We start from the raw sequence: 19,291 nt of genomic DNA, 5'->3' as shown, positions 1-19,291 counted from the left end.
CTGTGGTGTTGGAGAAGACTCTGAGAGTCCCTTGGGCTGCAAGATCAAACCAGTCAATCCTAAAGGAAATAAGTCCTGAATATTCATTGGAAGGACTGATGCTGAAGCAGAAACTCCAATACTTTGGCCACCTGATTCCAAGAACTGACTCACTGGAAAGAACCCGATGCTGGGAAAGACTGAATGCAGGAGGAGAAGGGGACAAGAGAGGATGAGATGGTTGGATGGCATCACCAACTCGATGGACATGAGTTTGAGTAAGCTCTGGGAGTTGGTGATGGACAGGGAAGCCTGGTGTGCTGCAGTCCATGGGGTCGCAAAGAGTAGGACATGACTGAGCGACTGAACTGAACTGAAATTAGAAAACTCCAATTTATCTTTACTGTGGACCGCAGGTGGCCAGAACTGGGGGGGTGACGCAGGTCATCACTGGTCCTCACAGAGTCCTCTTTTGCTTTGCTTTGTGTTTGTCTATAACACAGTGAAAACATTGCACCCCTTCTGTCCCCCATACCAGAACATTCCACATGTCTCTCCCGCGTCCTCTCTGTTGCCCCGAACACTGCGATGCTCATTCTTTTCTCTTTTACAGAAATTATCACAAATATATTGGGTTGCTCAAAAAGTTTGTTTGGGTTTTTGCATAACATCTTATGAAAAGCCCAAATGAACTTTTTGGCCAACCCAGTATGTGTGCTGAAACAGCACAGTCCTTACTTCTGCTTATTTCTGAAAGTCATAGAATGGTGTTGTTCTTCACATAAACTTCCATCATTTCAGTTGGTTCAACATCAACACACGGAAACCCACCCATGTCGAGGTGCGCGTGGAGTCCACTGATGCCGCACCCGTCTCTCACGGGTCCCCGCAGGGTCTCAGTCCATGTCCTACGGATGGGCATTTGGGCTGTGTCAGCCTTCGGTTCCAACAACTGGGCCACTATGTTTCCTGTTACACGTTCCTAACGACAACACTAATTTTATTAATTAAAACAAATAATCTTGAAATCCATTGTAATCTCTGCCCCTCTGGCAGTAGCCATAAATCTCATAGGTGTTCCTCAAAAATGGCAGCATGAAGAAAAAAAGATCTGGTACTTGGATGAGTCTACTGTGTGCAGCTCAGAATCTCCTTTCCGTTATGATCAAATACATCTTTTCAGTCCTTGGTGGTATACAAGGACAAGGTTTATCTTCAAAGAACTCAGTAATTTGTTCATTATGTAAAATGATGTTTTTTTTAAAGAATTATACAATTAGCCAAGAACATGTCTACAACTGCTCTTTTCTTTTTTTTTTGAAGCAATATGATGTTTAATTTCCTACAAAATGCTGTATTTCTTCCACTCTGGATGTACTACAGTTTTAATAATAGATTCTGGGGGGTGAGGGGGTGTATGGGAGGAGAATGCTGTCACATTAAATGTGCGTATCTATTATAAGACACATGGCAGTTTCAGAAATTCCACACTTTAAAGGTGCAGAGTGATAAGGTTCCCTCAGCCCTGGGTTGGTTTCCCTGGCTTGGGTGACACAAAGGACCCTTCAGAGCTAATCAGAGCTTCACTCAACGGTTAGGCATTTCTGAGTCCAGTTTCTTATGCACAGGTCAAGAGACGCTTTATCTGCAGTGGACATGGATGTGATGTTGAAAAGATGCCTATAAGAGGAAATGTTGATAATGAGAAAGAAAACATATTTTCCCTACACGTAAATCTTAATTTGAAGCAACCATAAAAAGCCCTGAAAAGCTTTAGTCATTCACTGGTTGATATTTAAAATGGAACTTGTAGGGGACTTTCCTGGTGGTCCAGACGTATCTGGGACTCTGAGCTCTAAATGCAGAGGACCCGGGTTCAATCCCTGGTCTGGGAACTAGATCCCACATGCCACGACCAAGACCAGGAGCAGCCAAATAAATAAATAAATAAAAGTATAAAAAAATAAAATGGAACTTGTAGAATATTAATCCTGTGGTCCTGGGCTCTGAGTTGATTAAAAGGAAAGACACTTGGGAGTAACACCTGTCATCGGTTGCTTAGGCCTGGGGGTGACCCCTGTCTTCTGGGCCAGGAGGGAGGGTTGGCAAAAATATATAAGTCAAATTGGATTTTCAGCACACTTTTATTGTAACTAAAGTTCCTTTCTGGTTCTCGCTTTTGTACTTGGTCAATGGTAATAACCATAATGATTCATGGCTGTTCTGGTCTTTAAATTCCCAAGCTTTCTCCCCAGATACGACTCATTCTCAAGTAATGCCACGAGGCTGATACTACTGTCCCCATTTTACAGACGGGAAAATTCAAAGGCAAGTCGGCTAACAGGCTGTGTCCTGCCAAGAACTGGCTTGAGTCCATCAGATCTGGGTTCATCCTGCTGCACCCCAATTCACTGGGGCTGGCTGGAATAATCCTAAAAACTGTTTGGAGAGAGGCCAAACAGTTTATATCTCTTTATGGCTGCACTATATTATTTTCAAGGGCCAAAGAGGTTCCCACTGGCATTGAATTTTTTTTGAAGACCTTAAAATATTTAAAGTCCCAGAGTTAGCACATCTTAAATTTGACAAAAAAAAGTATCCTTTCTAAACTATCAGGGACATAATAAAAACTTTTTATACATTTTCTCTGAAAGATGGCCTTGTGTAATAGGATTCAAACATATCCTAATAGCCTATAAGGATAAACACCTGGAAAGAAGCGCACAGATGTGACAACACAAGAATGCCTCTACTTAAGGGACTGGATTCAAGACCTGACAGAGCAATGCCAGATATTACAGTATAAGAAGCTACAAAAATTTAAAATAGAAACTTACCACAGAGATATTCTTATACTACATCCAAGTAATGTAACACAGGCTATCTGGGACCCTGGGGAAGAGTGTAAACCAAAAGCTGGGAAGAGGCCCTAATGGGGTGATGTCCACGTTCTAATGGCCTATTTAGTTCAACAACAGGCTATTAGAGGTGTCTTTGACCAGCTCAGGAAGCTGCACAACACTTCTTCAAGGGAGTGGAAAAATAATCCCTCGTTGATATTTTTCATCTTGATTAATTAATTGACTGCACAGGTAAATGTCTGCAAATATGATGCAATGGGACGAATAAAGCTGCAAGAATGTCCCATGAAAGTGGCCAACTTGCAGCAAGAGTTTGATGGATAAACTGTTCTCTGGGGCAGATCTGCATCCTGGTCACTAGGATGTTCCTGTTTCCAGGTCACCCTACTCTTCACCTAAGAGGCCTCTGGGAAATTCTACTCGAATGGGTGAATGACCCAGTAATTCCCGAAGTTTCATTTTCAATCACTTGCATTTTTGCTCCTAAGAGAAAGCAGTGGCCGCCAGAGCTGACTGTCTCCGGCATGCTGGAGGTTGACCACAGTGACTCCAGAGACCACCCTGCTCTTCTGGGAAACTTCCTCTTGCCAGGCTGTTTCAAGGGGCTGCACCCGGCCTGACTATGCCTCTCCGCCCGCAGCTGGAACCAGGCTGACCCGGCGATGGGGGTGGACTGCCGATTCTGGAGCCCAGGAAGGCCACATGGCAGGCTTTGGAGTCAGGCCACTGGGCTCCAGTCCTGAACTCTGACTCTGGAGCAGTCAACCGCCTCCTCTGAGCTCCTATCCCCGACGAGGGCTGGGAGGATAACAGAGACATTGTGATCACTGGATTCAGGACATGGCCTGAAGGCTTCGGGAGCTGAGGCCTTGTTTTCACTGATATCAAACCAGCAGACCGACACCGCCAAAACAAGATGAAAAACAAGGAAGAGAAAATTGTTTCTGATAGACTCTTATGTATTTTAATATCCCACTTTTGTTTTTCTTTACATTTTTACTATAAACTATAAATTTATCCCAGATCAAAATATTTTCTGCAGAATATAATATTTTTGACTCTGCCCAGGGCTTCCCCGGAGAAGGCAATGGCAACCCATTCCAGTACTCTTGCCTGGAAAATCCCATGGACTGAGGGGCCTAGTGGGCTGCAGTCCATAGGGTCGCTAGGAGTCGGACATGACTGAGCGACTTCACTTTCACTTTTCACTTTCATGCATTGGAGAAGGAAATGGCAACCCACTCCAGTGTTCTTGCCTGGAGAATCCCAGGGACTGGGGAGCCTGGTGGGCTGCCGTCTATGGGGTCGCACAGAGTCGGACACGACTGAAGTGACTTAGCAGCAGCAGGGCTTCCCTGGTGGCTCAGATGTTAAAGCATCTGCCTGCAATGCAGGAGACTCAGGTTTGATCCCTGGGTTGGGAAGATCCTCTGGAGGAGGACTTGTGATAAACATCCATTTAGGAGACGGGTGATGACAACAGAGCCCTGACTTACCTGACTGCTCTCTGATTGCTCACTAAGTCTCACTTATCCACCGGCCCTTAGAAATGCTAGCAAAACACACCTTTAAGGGAGCTAATATAATACCCACATTTTGGGAATAAAACACCAAACAAACCAATTAATACTCCAGTTTAATTCATCACTGATTCTCTATGGGCTTCCCAGGTGGCACTAGTGGTAAGGAACCTGTCTGCCAATGCAGGAGTCAGAAGAGACGCAGGTTTGATCCCTGGGTCAGGAAGATATCCTCTAAAGAAGGGCATGGCAACCCACTCCAGTATTCTTGCCTGGAGAATCCCATGGACAGAGGAGCCTGGCGGACTACAGTCTATGGGGTTGCAAAGAGTCAGACACAACTGAGCAACTTGGCACACTAATTGTCTGGTATTGCGCTAAGAGTTTTGGTGGAGCAATTGCAGTATTGTTCCACTTTGTAAGTGATCAAATAGTGCACGTTCTGTCATGCCCACCACCTGGCCTGTGTGTCTCCTACCACTTCCTGTGCAGACTGGCTAGGTGCACAGACAGGGCGTCGGCCAGTGAAGGGGTCGAGGCCATGTGGACGGGTGCTCATGAGCAAAGCACTGTGAACAGGCAGTGGCCAGTGAGCTGTCCATTCCAGACTTCCCGGTGTCTCCGTCTGGACTGTTCCAGGTGCCTCTGAGATGGTCCCCCCACTTCACTTCTCCCTCCCCAGAACCTGTTCCACCCACAGCCAGAGCGACAGTGATGCAACACTCAGGTATCCCCTCTCAGAGATTCCAATCTCTCCCAGGTGGGGACAGACCAGGCCTGAGAACCTCCAGCGCTCGCCCTGACCTCCCCAGGCACCCTCTGCTGGGCAGGCCACTAGCCAGCCTCACTCCTCTTCCTGTTACAACATTAGGGCTGTTCATGGAGTCCCAAAGAGTTGGCCACGACTGAACAACAAGGGTTCAACCGAGATTCACTCAGGAGTCTAAGGTGAAGAGTAAACCCAGGCATGACATTCTTAGAGGAAATTCTCAGAACCCTCTGAGATACTCTAGACTTTTCATTATAAACAGTAACCTTATGCAGAATCTCAAATTCTTAATAATGAACAAGAAACTCCAACTTTCTTCTAATTTTTCCTTCTTAAATAACTCTGAAATTAATTTTTAATGATAGGAAATATTTGGTTCAGAAATTATTCTAGATCTATAGAGAAACAAACTTAAGACCCTCAAGGAATTGGACTGTGACACAGAAAGATTTTCTCAAGGATTTAATCTGAAATTTAGTAAATTCGTGTTATGTTTACTATTAAAATATTTGATTTAGCGCTACTGTTATGGTTTTTAAAATGGATATGTTCTTTAAACAAAAGTTAATTGTCTTCAAATGAACCAAGTGTTATTAGAATATGTCAGACATTTGCCTTAACATCACCCTTATGAGGCTCATCAGAACATAAATTCAAGAACTATTATATCTAATAGTACAAATGATGAATATTTCAGAGCACTACAGAATAAACATTACTGAAACCTGTATGCACATTAAAATAAAACAGAATTTTCAGGAAAAAAGTTAATATTAGACACTGATTTCCTTTTTTATGTAAGTGCTGGCTCAATTGTAAATATAATCTTATTTGACACAGAGACCCAGTATGACAACAGAATGTAGGCTTAAAAACTACCAAAAAAAAAAAAGTTTTGCTTCTGAAAAAGCATTACAATTCCATCTGCATTAGCTGGTTCCCAATGTTCTTTTAATGACAGTTAATTATGACCATCATTTCACAATGGCTTCAACATACCTATATGAAAATATATGTCTTCAGTGCAAATGGTTTCTCGAGTTTTATTTTTTTATTATTAAAAATTGTTCTATAGCTCAAAAACACATTTGCAAATTAGGTGCTTTGGGTTCCTTAGTAACCCACACGGGTGTTACTGTTTTTGGATTTCAGATGGAATCTGGGCGGCCTTGTCACGTGTGTGTTCGTCATGAGCAGAAGAAAATATGACAGATCAATCCATCTTGATGTTAATTTCTCATTATATGCTGAGAATAACGTCTCCTTTCATCAGAACCACACAGAAGGTGTTTCATGATTACTTTTAGATGAGCATGCAGGACAAAATTTAGAACTCAAATGCATATCTATAAATAAGTAAATCTGAAGGGGATTGAGAACACCTGATTTCAGTTAGGAGCCTGCAGTTCTGGGAGATTTTTCTAGTATGTAAGCCATCGTAGCGCGCTAGGAGGACCCAGGCTCCAGTAGGCTGAAGCCCAGCTTTGTCCCCCATCGTTTCCTTGACACCTCCCCTCCACGACATCCAGTTAAAGACACAGTTAAGTAAACAACAGCGTGCCTGCCATGCCAGATACCGCAGTCACTTTTTCTAGGTGGTTTGCCATCGCTACCTTTGTCTTCTTAGAAATTCTAAGGGTTTCATTGGCTATGTTGGAATGCTTATCAGTAACAAACGTCACGTGAGAGGATGCAGTAAAAAGCTTTAAAAAGTAATTCTTATCCGCCATCTGGACACAGAGCCTATGGGGCAATTGTGTTCTACTGAAGGGGCCGGGGAGGGGGATGTACATGGGCCCATCTGTCTTACACAGAGCCTCCCATGTCAGCTTTCTTTGGAAAAGAGAGTGCTGAGAATGAAAAACGTCTCAAGGCCACTATGCCAGGCAGAGGAAACTTTGAAATACTGGTTTTTTTTTGGGGGGGGGTACACCCACACACACTCTTCTGGCACAACTAAAAAAATTGATTTTCTGACAAACTGAAGAAATATTTTCTTCTTTGAAACATGCTACATCAAATGACCAAACAACAGTATTTTAAAGAAACATATGTCCACCAAACAAGAGAAAACTCATATTCACATCACCCTCTCACATAAGCAACAGTGCTATCCAAGTGATCAAAAAAGCAGCCCAAAATTCTGCGGACATGAAAGGAATTACATTTTCCCAGGAGACAGTCGACATTCAGAAGTGATCCAGGTGTGACCTACATCTGGTCTGCGCCCCTCATGTGAGCTGAAGAACCCCCATCTTAAGAGTAAACTGGGTTCTGTTCTCTTACTCCCAAGGGTATGATCACATACCATAAAGCACTTCTGCTCATACAATTTTTACTCTTCTGTTATATGGGAAACGGCATAATTGTTGATTTAGAAATACGCAGGGGTAAAAGCACCACCAGTATTTCTTAGAGGTATGCTGTCTTCCTGATCATCACCCGCACCAACATGCTCATTAAAACATTTCTTACAATCTTATTATCTTTATTACTACTTTTAACACGTGTTAATATTTTGGTCTACAAGGAAGCATTTCTTCCAGGCAGAGAACTAGAATTTTGAAGAAAGTCAATAATGAAATAGCATTTACACTGGTTCTCAGTAAGCCACCTGGTTAACAACTGTTCCATCTTGCACCGTTTAAAATACTTCAGTAAGGATTACTTACCTGGGAATATTCAAAGTCAGTGATGGGGGCAATGCTCTTGATATAGTCTGATCGAAACTGGTTTTCTGGGTTGGCCAGTGGAACGGGGGGAATTATGGTACTCATTGCCGACACAATTGTCTACAGTGGAATGAAGGAAAAGAATGTATGGATAAATACACCATTTAGGCTCCATGTGTGATAATCTAGTCTGTGATTTCTGTGTATACCGTTTGAGGGAGCAGAGGACACAATCTTTTCACTGAACAAATATTTAGGAAATTCCTGGGACTTCCCTGATGGTCCAGTATTTGAGGCGCCAATGCTCCCAAATCAGGAGGCATGGGTTCAATCTCTGGTAGGGGAAGTAAGATCCCTCATGCTGCACAGCTTGGCCAAAAACAAAACAAAATCCTTACCACAATAGCATCCTTAACGTTTTTCCGGATGTCCAGAATTTTCTGTTTCTTCTCTCTGTGTGAAAAGAGAATGGCTATTAATTAACTTTCTGCACAGCTGGTTGAATGCTGAATGAAGCTTTAGATTCCCAGATGCAGTGGGGCTAACATAGTACCACTAGACTTCAACATTAGCCCCAGGACAACAGTGAAAAGTTGTTTCTTTTTTTCAATCTGGGCAAGAAAAATACCTACCTTTACAGGTTTGGACTCTAAATAAATTTGAAGGGACGCACCACAGACTCTAGCTCTAGACAACCACACAGGTTAAACATAACAAGGTAAAATGGTCATGGCTACTGTTACCAAAAATACAGGGCTACACTTGCAAACATATCTTATTTGAATCTATCCATATGTTGAATTGAAATAGATGCAGACACAGGGAGAAGTATATATTGACACATTAAGTGAGATCATAGCAATAGTAATAACACAGATCAATACCTCGAGTATCTAATAAATCATACTTTGTTAAGTAAATATTTTGATGTAGGCACCACCAGAGGAAGGATTTGCTTAAATATGCCAAATTCAACAACTCGCGTCTATATTTTCTGTCCTTAAAGGCTGACTCAAAGATCAAATTAACTGTTTAGAGAGAACATTTTTGGGGAGGCCGGGAGAGAAGGGACAAAGTTTGCATGTGGTTGGGAAACAAACCCGGAATGGGTCATTCCTTACTCTGGATTAAATCCGTTGACGTGCAGGATCCTCATTTGCTTGACGATAGTGCTTTTCCCAGACTCACCAGCTCCTGAAAATACACAGAGAGAACGCTGTGACCAGGGGCTGGAGACCGTGCCCATCTCTCCCGCCACCAGAGACGCACAAGCGTCCTGCCCGCGCGCGGGCGTCTTCAGGCGCGCGCTCGCTGTCGGCGGGGGCGCTGGCCTCGCAGCCCGGCCCTCTATGAGCCGCAGGCCGTGCGCTCCGCTCTGGCCAGGCGCCGCCGCGCACCCCCGGGCCTTACCCAGCAGCAGTAGGCGGTGAGTCGCTTTGTAAGCCAGCCGCTCCTTTTGCAACTGCTTCTCGATCTTCTTGTTGGCCTCGCGCCGCTCCTTTTCATCGACGCCCTGGTCTTCTGACGTCTTGCTGTTGCCCAAACACCCCATGCCTGCCCGCTCGCGTGGACCTCAGGCACGGTTAGGAATTTGCACAAAAGGCGGCAGACAGCTGTAGGTGTGTGTAGACCCTGCGGCGGCCTCTCTTCCTCGCTGTTGAAAGAGACGTTCCGGTCTCTCGGTGTTTTCCGACCAGAGTAGGCGTTTCTTCTCCCTCCCCGTGCCCACCGCGAGCTCCCAACTCAGAGAACACAAAGAAGACGCGCGGAGCCAACTGCTTTTTAAAGACAATTGTTTAGAATGATCTGCTGGATAAACAGCAGTAAGCGGAGACAAGGCGGAGAGCGCCGGTCCTCCGGAGCCGGCCGGGTGGCGCTGGCCCTCCCCGCGCCCCGCGCGCCCCTCTCCGCGCGCCCGATGAGCTGCTGGGGAGCGCCTAGGGGGACCGGAGCATGGACGCTCTGCCGGGTGCCTGGGCCCCGCCGGTGGCGGCCGAGCAAGGCGCGGTGGGACGGTGCGCGCCGGGTCCCCGCCAGTGATTGTGGGCACCTGTCGGCCATCCGCGCCCCATCCCAGCTCCGAGCCCCTGAGGCCTCCTCGCGGCGGGGAAAAGGAGCCGACTCAGGGCGGCGGGGCAGGGGGTCCTGGGATCTGGAAGGGTGGCGGCCGCCCTCAAAGGGAACCGCGGAGGCTCACCCGCGTGCGGTCCGGACGCGGCGCGCGCGGCTCCTTCGCAGCCCGAGCGGCTCTGGGTCTGGGCGTGCGCTCCCGCGATCCCGCACCGCCTCCGGCTCGCGGCGGGCGAGGCCTCGTGCTGGATCATACATATTCTATCAGGGGGAGGGTCCGTGGCGGGCTCAGGCACCCCGCCTCCCCTCGTTCCCGTTCTAGACGGTTCCAGCGCTCCCACGCCGCCTCTCGCCCCCGGCTCTCCTCCGCGCGCTCTGAGCAGCTTGGCTACTTTTCTGCAAGACGCCGTGGCCCCGAGCCTGGCTCCGCCGCCAGAACCAGTGAGGGCGGCTGCTCGTTCCCACCTGTTGCGCGGGTGCCAGCCAGTCACTCTCCCGCTGCTGGACGTCCCGCTACTGGACGTGCTCGGCATCCTCGCTGCTGGACGCGGGGGATCACCCCGCTGTGAGTCTCCAGGCTCGGGACCCTGGCAGCGCGCGCCAGTTCCTCTCAGGGCTCCTCTTGGCTCTGCTGTCCAGTCCCCCTCCAGCCCTGACGTTCCCTCGCGGTCCCCACGCCTGGCCTCCTGGGCCCAGCGCTCCGCGGGCCTCACCCGGCTTCCCGCTCTTTCTTCTCCAGCGGACAAACACCGTCAACTCCGTCCAGTCTGACGTTTTGACACCGACGGCCCTCTAGGCCATACTTGCACCCCACCGTGTCTTGCTGCCCACGGGCTCCGAGTTAAAACCTAGGACTGACTCCCCCCGCCCCGGGCGGTTCACCCTACCTCGGTTCACACTTCAGCTCCTGCGGTCGGGCTTCGACCCACTCTTCACTGAAATACTCTCTCTCGGAGCCATCAGTGGACCCCGGGGTCAGCCTTCCCCCAGGAACTGTGGTCTTGACCTTCTCTAACTCTCCTGGAGACTCCTTCCTCCTCCCCCCGACCATGTCCTTGAATTTCCCTCCCCCTCCACCGGGAGCAGGCGCCTCAGCCCCAGCCCAGCCCCCTCCTGTCCGCAGCGCCCCAAGCACACCTCCACATCGGGGCCTCCCAGGATCTTCGGTTCTACGGACCTACGGACCGGACCAGACCGAGATCTGAGCTCATTCCCTTGCCCACCCACACCTCCAGCCGCTCCTCTCTCTGTCTCTGTGAATAAGGTCCCTGATTTCCCGAACCAGGACATGGTTTGATCCCCTCCTTTTCCTTCTTGCAAACCCAGTCACTGTGTTCCTTTGGGTGCCTTTCCTAAACATCGCTCCTGTTCTTTCCACCCCATCTGCCATTGCCATGGTCACTGTCCAGCCTGGATGTCAGCAGTGGCCTTCTGCTCACTTACTCCTGCCTCTCTGCACAGTTGCCACAGTGACAATGCAGATCTGACCACATCACTGTCCCCACCACCCCCAAGTCCCCAGCCATGGTCCATCAAGACCGTTTTCGGGTAAACTGTGCACCTTGATGGAGAAGGCAATGGCACCCCACTCCAGTACTCTTGCTTGGAAAATCCCATGGACGGAGGAGCCTGGTAGGCTGCAGTCCATGGGGTCGCAAAGAGTCGTACACAACTGCGTGACTTCACTTTCACTTTTCACTTTCATGCATTAGAAAAGGAAATGGCAACCCACTCCAGTGTTCTTGCCTGGAGAATCCCAGGGACGGGGGAGCCTGGTGGGCTGCTGTCTATGGGGTCACACAGAGTCGGACACGACTGAAGCGACTTAGCAGCAGCAGCAGCAGTGCAGCTTGAGCACTCACGTCCATGCTTCCTGGAGCTGCTCCAGTCCCCCTTCGGCCCCTGTGCGTGAACACCCCAGGACATAATGTGGGCACTTGTGTGCTTCTCTGTCTGGGAGACTTGCTGTAATGGTTTGTTTACTGCTCTTTCAAAAGTCCACTGGACTTGGGCTCAGTGAGGGCCAGGGCGGAGCCTGCCCTCAGCACCTGCTTTGCTGTGCCCGGTTCAGTGCCTGGCCAAGGAAGGAGAGGCCCCACGAGTCTTCATTGGATGGATGTATGAATGAATTCCCGAAAGCCAAAGATAACTCCAAGTGTAGGTTCTTATGAAAGGAATTTCACCATCAGATTTTAAATTCATAAGATACCTGTCCAGTTTAGCACCGTATCCATATAGGAATACTCTTTCAAAAACAAAAGCAGCGAAGCTTTCTTTCTGTCAGGGCAGAAGCAAAGACACAGGATGAGCTGTTAAAGGACTTTTCAGCTTGTGAAAGGACACTATTCAGCAGTGTTCTGAGGCCTCCCTCTTTGTGTTAACACAAATATTTACCTTATTTTGGTAAATATACACAACATATCATGGAAGGTGGTGGGCGGGGCAGTGAGAGGTGAGAACAGGTGCACAAACAGCAGAGTGTGGTGGGATGTTTTAAGGGATATGTCTATTTTTTCTTATATTTTTTCAAGGTGGATGTGTTTTCAAGATATGTCTATTTTTTCAAGGTGTCTATAAAATTGTTAGCTGGAAGAGAAGGGGACAAAACATATCCCCTGGAAACTTGCTGTGCTTAGTCACTCAATCGTGTTCAACTCTGTGACCCCATGGACTGCAACCCGCCAGGCTTCTCAGGCAAGAATACTGGAGTGGGTTGCCATGACCTCCTCCAGGGGATCTTCCTAACCCGGGATCGAACCCAGGTCTCCTGCTTTGCAGGCGAATTCTTTCCATCTGAGCCATCAGGGAAACTGATAAAGGGGAGAAATAAGAACCTGTAACCCTAAAAAATATAGCAAAAGTTTTCACTTGGTCAAATTTAGGAATTAGAATTAAAATAACTCATTTCTATGACTTACCCAGTGATTGCTGGCACTGAGCTAAATCCTTTCCATGGAGTGGTTTATTTAGTATTTGCAATAACCCTAAAAGGAACTATTGTGACTGTTGTTTCATAGAATGCTAGAGGGTGAATAAGAGGTGTGTATGGGATCTAAACCTTTGCAGCCTGGCTGCAGCATCTGCACTGTCCATCCACAGAACACTGTTGTTGTTGTTGTGTAGTCACTTAGTCGTCTCCCGACTCTTTTGCTATCCCATGGATTGTAGCTCGCCAGCCTCCTCTGTCCATGGAATTCTCCAGGCAAGGACACTGGAGTGGGTTGCCATTTCCTTCTCCAGGGCATCTTCCCAACCCAGGGATGGAACCCGCACCTCCTGCATTGGCAGGCATGTTCTTTACCACCTAGCCACCTGGGAACCAGTCCAAAACATAAAAGCAACTTGTTTACACAGCAATGCAACATTTCTGATGAGAAATACCAAGGTGATCTTTGCACAGTCAATTATCAGGTAGGAGGTGAAGACACTTAAAAACCAGTCATGTGGCCTTTTCCTAGTCTGGTCTAGGCGACCAGTCCTCCTTTGAGCTTTGAACCCTGGGCTCAGAATCCGGATCCCAGCTGGCTCACCTGGAACACAGCAGCGGCTGTTGGGGAGCAGCTGGGAGCGGGTGATGCCGGCATCTGTTGCCAAGCAACGGCATCGCAGCAGCATCACCACCCTCCTCCTTGCAGCGCACGCCCACCTGCGGATGTGAAGGGCTGCTGAGGGGGCAGCCAGGTGGGGGGATGCTGGGGTGAGGGGAGGCCCCAGGCAAGGAGGAGGGTTGAGAAGACATGGAGTTTAGGGTGAAAGGGCAAATGTGAAACAAAGTGGTTTTTCCTGCTCTTGTTGATGTGAAGAGACAAGGAGTCTTGTGAAAGTGAAAGTGGCTCAGTCATATCAGACTCTTTGTGACCCCATGGACTGTAGCCTGCCAGGCTCCTCTGTTCATGGAATTCCCCAGGCAAGAATACTGGAGTGGGTAGCTGTTCCCTTCTGCAGGGGATCTTCCCAACCCAGGGATCAAACCCAAGCCTCCTGCATTGCAGGAAGGTTCTTTACCAGCTGAGCTACCAGAGAAGCCCCCGAGTGCATTTGAAAGTTGAATTATTTGAATTTCTTTTGTACTTAATTTGTGAATTTTGAATAACGATTTTGAAATTTGTTTTTTGTTTCAGCCCCTCCCCCTGCCATTGAAGCTGGCAGATGTCCAAAAGTTGACAACTATTCTCTGGTTGCTGCTGCTGCTGCTAAGTCACTTCAGTCGTGTCCGACTCTGTGCAACCCCATAGACAGCAGCCCACCAGGCTCCCCCGTCCCTGGGATTCTCCAGGCAAGAACACTGGAGTGGGTTGCCATTTCCTTCTCCAGTGCATGAAAGTGAAAAGTGAAAGGCAAGTCGCTCAGTCATGTCCGACCCTCAGCAACCCCATGGACTGCAGCCTTCCAGGTTCCTCTGTCCATGGGATTTTCCAGGCAAGAGTACTGGAGTGGGGTGCCATTGCCTTCTCTGGTTAGCTGGGCCTAAATCTCTGATAGCAATGGGAACAAAATTCGTTTTCCGTTATATAAGGAGGCCCTCCACAGAAATTTAATTAACAACAAGATGAAAAAAATTCAAAGGAACTGTCTCACATCACCTCAGGCCTGGATTCAGGAGACGCTGAGCTCATTTGAAAAGTGACCAGAATGCTGTGGAGCACAAAATAGCGGATATATTGAATTAAATTTAAAAAATCAATGTTTTTTTTTAATAACTGGTCTAGCATTTTATGGGACTTCCCTGCTCACTCAGTGGTAAAGAATCTGCCTGCAATGTGGGAGACCAGGGTTCAATCCCTGGGTTGGCAAGATGCCCTGGAGGAGGTCGTGGCGACTCACTCCAGTCTTCTTGCCTGGAGAATCCCATGGGCAGAGGAGCCTGGCAGGCTGCAGTCCTTAGGGTTGAACAGAGTTGGACATGGCTGGAGTGACTAAGCAGCAGCAAAAGCAGACCCTGGTTGGGCAGGGGATGTACAGAGAGCAAGAGAACATCTATCTTGAGTGGCCTGACCATACACCCCTGTAGATGAAAGACTGTGGTACCATACAGATGTTTTAAAGGATTTCTCAGAATAAAATGTTAGAACTACCATCTTTGGAGAAAACACATGGTGATGTCTGTTAACTGGTGCAGTCTCCTCTTTTATGTACTAACTACAGATGTGGCTCAGATGGTAGACAGTCTGTCTGCAATGTGGGAGACCTGGGTTCGATCCCTGGGTTGGGAAGATCCCCTGGAGAAGGAAGTGGCAACTCACTCCAGTATTCTTGCCTGGAAAATCCCATGGATGGAGGAGCCTGGCGGGCTACAGTCCATGGGGTTGCAAAGAGTCAAACACGACTGAGTGACTTCACTTTCTTTCTTTCTAGCATTTTATACTGTAGAGGTTACTAAAGGTTAAAACTGCATTCTAAGACATTAGGAGCAGGAATATTGAAAGATTTAAAAGAGGAGGAACAAAGCAGAGTGAGAAAGGCCAGCAGTCCTGACTCGATGCAGTGATATGGACCCAGGAAACTAAAAGCTGTGCCTGTTTTGCAAACAGACTCAGTGGGGTCAGCGTGGGGGCGGCTGCATGGCCGGGGCAGACATGGCTCTTGTGCTGCCTCGTGCCTTTTAGCACTTTGCAGCTGTTTTCTCTCTTTCTTTTCTTAGGGTCTCGGTGGAAATGGTCCATGTGGATTATCTTCATTCTCAGCAGCAAAGCTTGCTCCATGACCTAATCACAACACACTTTAAACATCTTTTTTTTTTTTTTAACATTGTTAAATAGAAAAGTAGGGAAATATTTTCACCTTTCCCTTTCTGTACACAGCACTCTGCAATCAAATATTGTAGCATTTATGGAAATAATTTCTCTTCCACAGCAAAGCACACTGCTGAGCCATCAGGGATACCCCATGAATGTACATAAGACCACTGAATTGTATACTGAAAAATGTTAAGATGGTAAATTATATGTTTAACTACAAAAACAAGAAAAAAAATTCACACTCAGGATCTTCATCATGACAGTGGTTTCCACTGTTTGTTTTGAGGCAGTTAATGTTGTAATAGTTTTGACCAACCTAGATAGCATATTAAAAAGCAGAGACATTACTTTGTCAACAAAGGTCCATCTAGTCAAGGCTATGGTTTTTCCAGTAGTCATGTATGGATGTGAGAGTTGGACTATAAAGAAAGCTGAGCATTGAAGAACTGATGCTTTTGAACTGTGGTGTTAGAGAAGACTCTTGAGAGTCCCTTGGACTGCAAGGTGATCCAACCAGTCTATCCTAAAGGAGATCAGTCCTGGGTGTTCATTGGAAGGACTCATGTTGAAGTTGAAACTCCAGTATTTGGCCACCTGATGCGAAGAGCTGACTCATTTGAAAAGACTCTGATGCTGGGAAAGATTGAGGGCAGGAGGAGAAGGGGACGACAGAGGATGAGATGGTTGGATGGCATCACCAACTCAATGGACATGGGTTTGGGTGGACTCCAGGAGTTGGTGATGGACAGGGAGGCCTGGCGTGCTGCGGTTCATAGGGTTGCAAAGAGTCAGACACCACTGAGCGACTGAACTGAACTGAACTGAATGTTGTAATTAACACGGGGGCCAGTTCTTGCTTACAAACATCTCCTGCAGTTATAGTTTCTGACCAGCAGGTGGCGGCGCAGAGCCCAGAGTCAGAAGGAGGCTCCAGGCACACCACTCATTCACCATAAAGCGGGTTTCCAACCCTACACTCAGGCGACCTTGAGGTTACCAGGATGAATTCCTTGTCGCTGATCTCAAGCAGTTTAGTGGGCCAGTAGAGAGGAGCAGACTTGCATTCAAGTCCTCAGGGTTCTGTGGAGATCACAGTGGGATACTGAGGGATGTGTGTGGTCAGTTATGAATGTGAAGGAAAACGTCACTTGATCCCCTAGAGGATGTGTGCTAAGTCACCCTCCGTTTTCTTAGAAAAGACACTGAAAGGTGCTCTGTTTCCAGTAGCTCATCTGATAAGATCATCTCAACAGCTTTGAGATTATCCACACTTTGCAGAGAAGGCTGTGGTCTGAAGGTCCCAAGGGGCCTGACCGGGGTGGAGCCCTGTCTGATCCCAAAGCCTGAGCCCTTTTCAGAAGGAACTCTGACAAGTGGGGAAAAAATCTGCATCGTTCTCTCTTCCGGAAGGAAAAATCAAACAAGCCCATCTCCCTGTGAAGGCGGGCAGGTTAATCTGCATATAATGACTGATGAATTCATTAACTCTTCACTCAGTTGCCTTAGCAACTGGTTTCTTTTAGAATTTGGCTTAGTTACAGAGTCTAAAGCAACAGTTTTTCTTGTAATAGAATGTCAACTTGTGTATGAAGTTCAACAGAACTTGAACCTGCTCCGTGACAGGTGGGAACTATGGACCTTTCCCAGGAAAGTTGGACGGGCTCTTCCTGAAGCTTGCAGACTGTGAACCAGGGAGAAAGAGCCTAGTGTGTGTAGTTGTCATTTGTTATTTATTTTTTCATTAGGTAGGAACTGTTTGATGAATTTAAACAACAGGTCAATTCAAGACCAATGTTCAAGAGGTAGACTCTGAGTGCGGACAGATCCCAAGCCCATAGATACGTGATTGACAGGACAGAGGCATGCGTGGAGGTGGTTACTGAGAAACAGGACTTTCAGAGAGACAGAGAAAGCACAAATATGGAGTGGGGAAAGGCAAGGCAAACCTGTGGGATGGACTGCAATTGTAGCAATCGGAATGAGCTCACAGTGTCAGATATGTTTGTCCGTGACTATCTGCATGTACATGTGTGTCTGTTGTATGACTGTGTACATGTATAGCACACACATGCATTTATTCTCTTGTTCTGTCTGCTGAAAACACCCAGGTGTTAGACACACTAGTAGCTGTGAGTGTACCTAGTGCCCAGTCTTGGCCTTCAGCATCACCCACCACCCAGAGGAGCCAGAACTCCTCAGAGAAATGGCAGATTCTGAGGTGGCGGCAGTGGAGTCACAAGATGAACCTGGAATATGGTTACACAGAAAATGAAAAAAGAAAGTCCCTCAGTTGTGTCCAACTCTTTGGGTCCCCAAGGACTATACAGCTTATGGAATTCTCCAGTCCAGAATACTGGAGTGGGTAGCTTTTCCCTTCCCCAGGGGATCTTCCCAATCCAGGGACTGAACCCAGAACTCCGGCATTGCAGGTGGATTCTTTACCAACTGAGCCACTAGAGAAGCCCAGAAAATAGGAATATGCTTTCAAATGATGGGGAAGGTCCCTGAGAACACAGAGCCAGACCAAAGGCACTCCTATTTGACCAAATCTGGGATGATTTCAGCACCAAAAGAGTTAAGGTCAGTCATGAATTCTAAGCCATTGATAAATATAGGAACACCACATGTCCATGCCAATAAGAGGCAGAGCCAAAGCAAAAACAACACCCAGTTGTGGGTGTGACTAGTGATAGAAGTAAAGTCCAATGCTGTAAAGAGCAATATTGCATAGGAACCTGGAATGTTAGGTTCATGAATCAAGGCAAATTGGAAGTGGTCAAACAGGAGATGGCAACAGTGAACATCAACATTTTAGGAATCAGCAAACTAAAATGGACTGGAATGGGTTAATTTAACTCAGATGACCATCATATCTACTGCTGTGGGCAAGAATCCCTTAGAAGAAATGGAGTAGCCATCATAGTCAACAAAAGAGTCTGAAATGCCATACTTGGATGCAATCTCAAAAACGATGAAATGGTCTCTCTTCGTTTCCAAGGCAAACCATTCAATATCACAGTAATCTAAGTCTATGCCCTGACCAGTAATGCTGAAGAAGCTGAAGTTGAACAGTTCTGTGAAGACCTACAAGACCTTCTAGAACTAACATCCCCCCCAAAGATGTCCTTTTCATTATAGGGGACTGGAATGCAAAAGTAGGAAGTCAAGAAACACATAGAGTAACAGGCAAATTTGGCATTGGAGTACAGAATGAAGCAGGACAAAGGCTAATAGAGTTTTGCCAAAGGAACACACGGGTCATAGCAAACACCCTCTTCCAACAACACAAGAGAAGACTGTACACATGGACATCACCAGATACTTAAATCAGATTGATTATATTCTTTGTAGCCAAAGATGGAGAAACTCTATACAGTCAGCAAAAACAAGACCAGGAGCTGTGGCTCAGATCATGAAATCCTTATTTTCAAATTCAGACTTAAGCTGAAGAAAGTAGGGAAAACCACTAGACCATTCAGGTATGACCTAAATCAAATCCCTTATGATTATACAGTGGAGGTGAGAAATAGATTCAAGGCATTAGATCTGATAGAAAGAGTGCCTGAAGAACTATGGACAGAGGTTGAGCTCCAAAATCACTGCAGATGGTGACTGCAGCCATGAAATTAAAAGACGCCTACTCCTTGGAAGGAAAGTTATGACCAACCTAGATAGCATATTG

General features: G+C 47.0%; 1 protein-coding gene across 2 annotated transcripts in view; it reads right to left on the bottom strand.

The window, feature by feature from the left end:
- Positions 1–19,291, bottom strand: part of GNAL (G protein subunit alpha L) — a 72,493-nt gene that overhangs the window by 43,529 nt on the left and 9,673 nt on the right. The window contains exons 1-5 of one of the 2 annotated variants that reach the window (XM_086373238.1): positions 9,999–10,248; positions 9,212–9,455; positions 8,923–8,995; positions 8,200–8,254; positions 7,802–7,921 (exon numbers count right to left, since the gene is read on the bottom strand). In XM_086373238.1, the coding sequence (XP_086229364.1) occupies positions 7,802–7,921; positions 8,200–8,254; positions 8,923–8,995; positions 9,212–9,353 (390 nt within the window). In that variant the 5' untranslated portion in view covers positions 9,354–9,455; positions 9,999–10,248. Of the gene's footprint in view, positions 1–7,801; positions 7,922–8,199; positions 8,255–8,922; positions 8,996–9,211; positions 9,456–9,998; positions 10,249–19,291 lie in introns of those variants that run through there. The other variant, XM_086373242.1, reaches the window with a different exon arrangement.

Source organism: Bos grunniens, chromosome 24 (assembly GCF_055505025.1).
Source record: "Bos grunniens cultivar Pamir isolate PY7600 chromosome 24, Bosgru_T2T1.0, whole genome shotgun sequence".
In the NCBI taxonomy this organism is placed as follows: domain Eukaryota; kingdom Metazoa; phylum Chordata; class Mammalia; order Artiodactyla; family Bovidae; genus Bos; species Bos grunniens.
The sequence above is the reverse complement of the archived record's forward strand: the minus strand, read 5'-3'. Positions and strand labels throughout refer to the sequence as shown.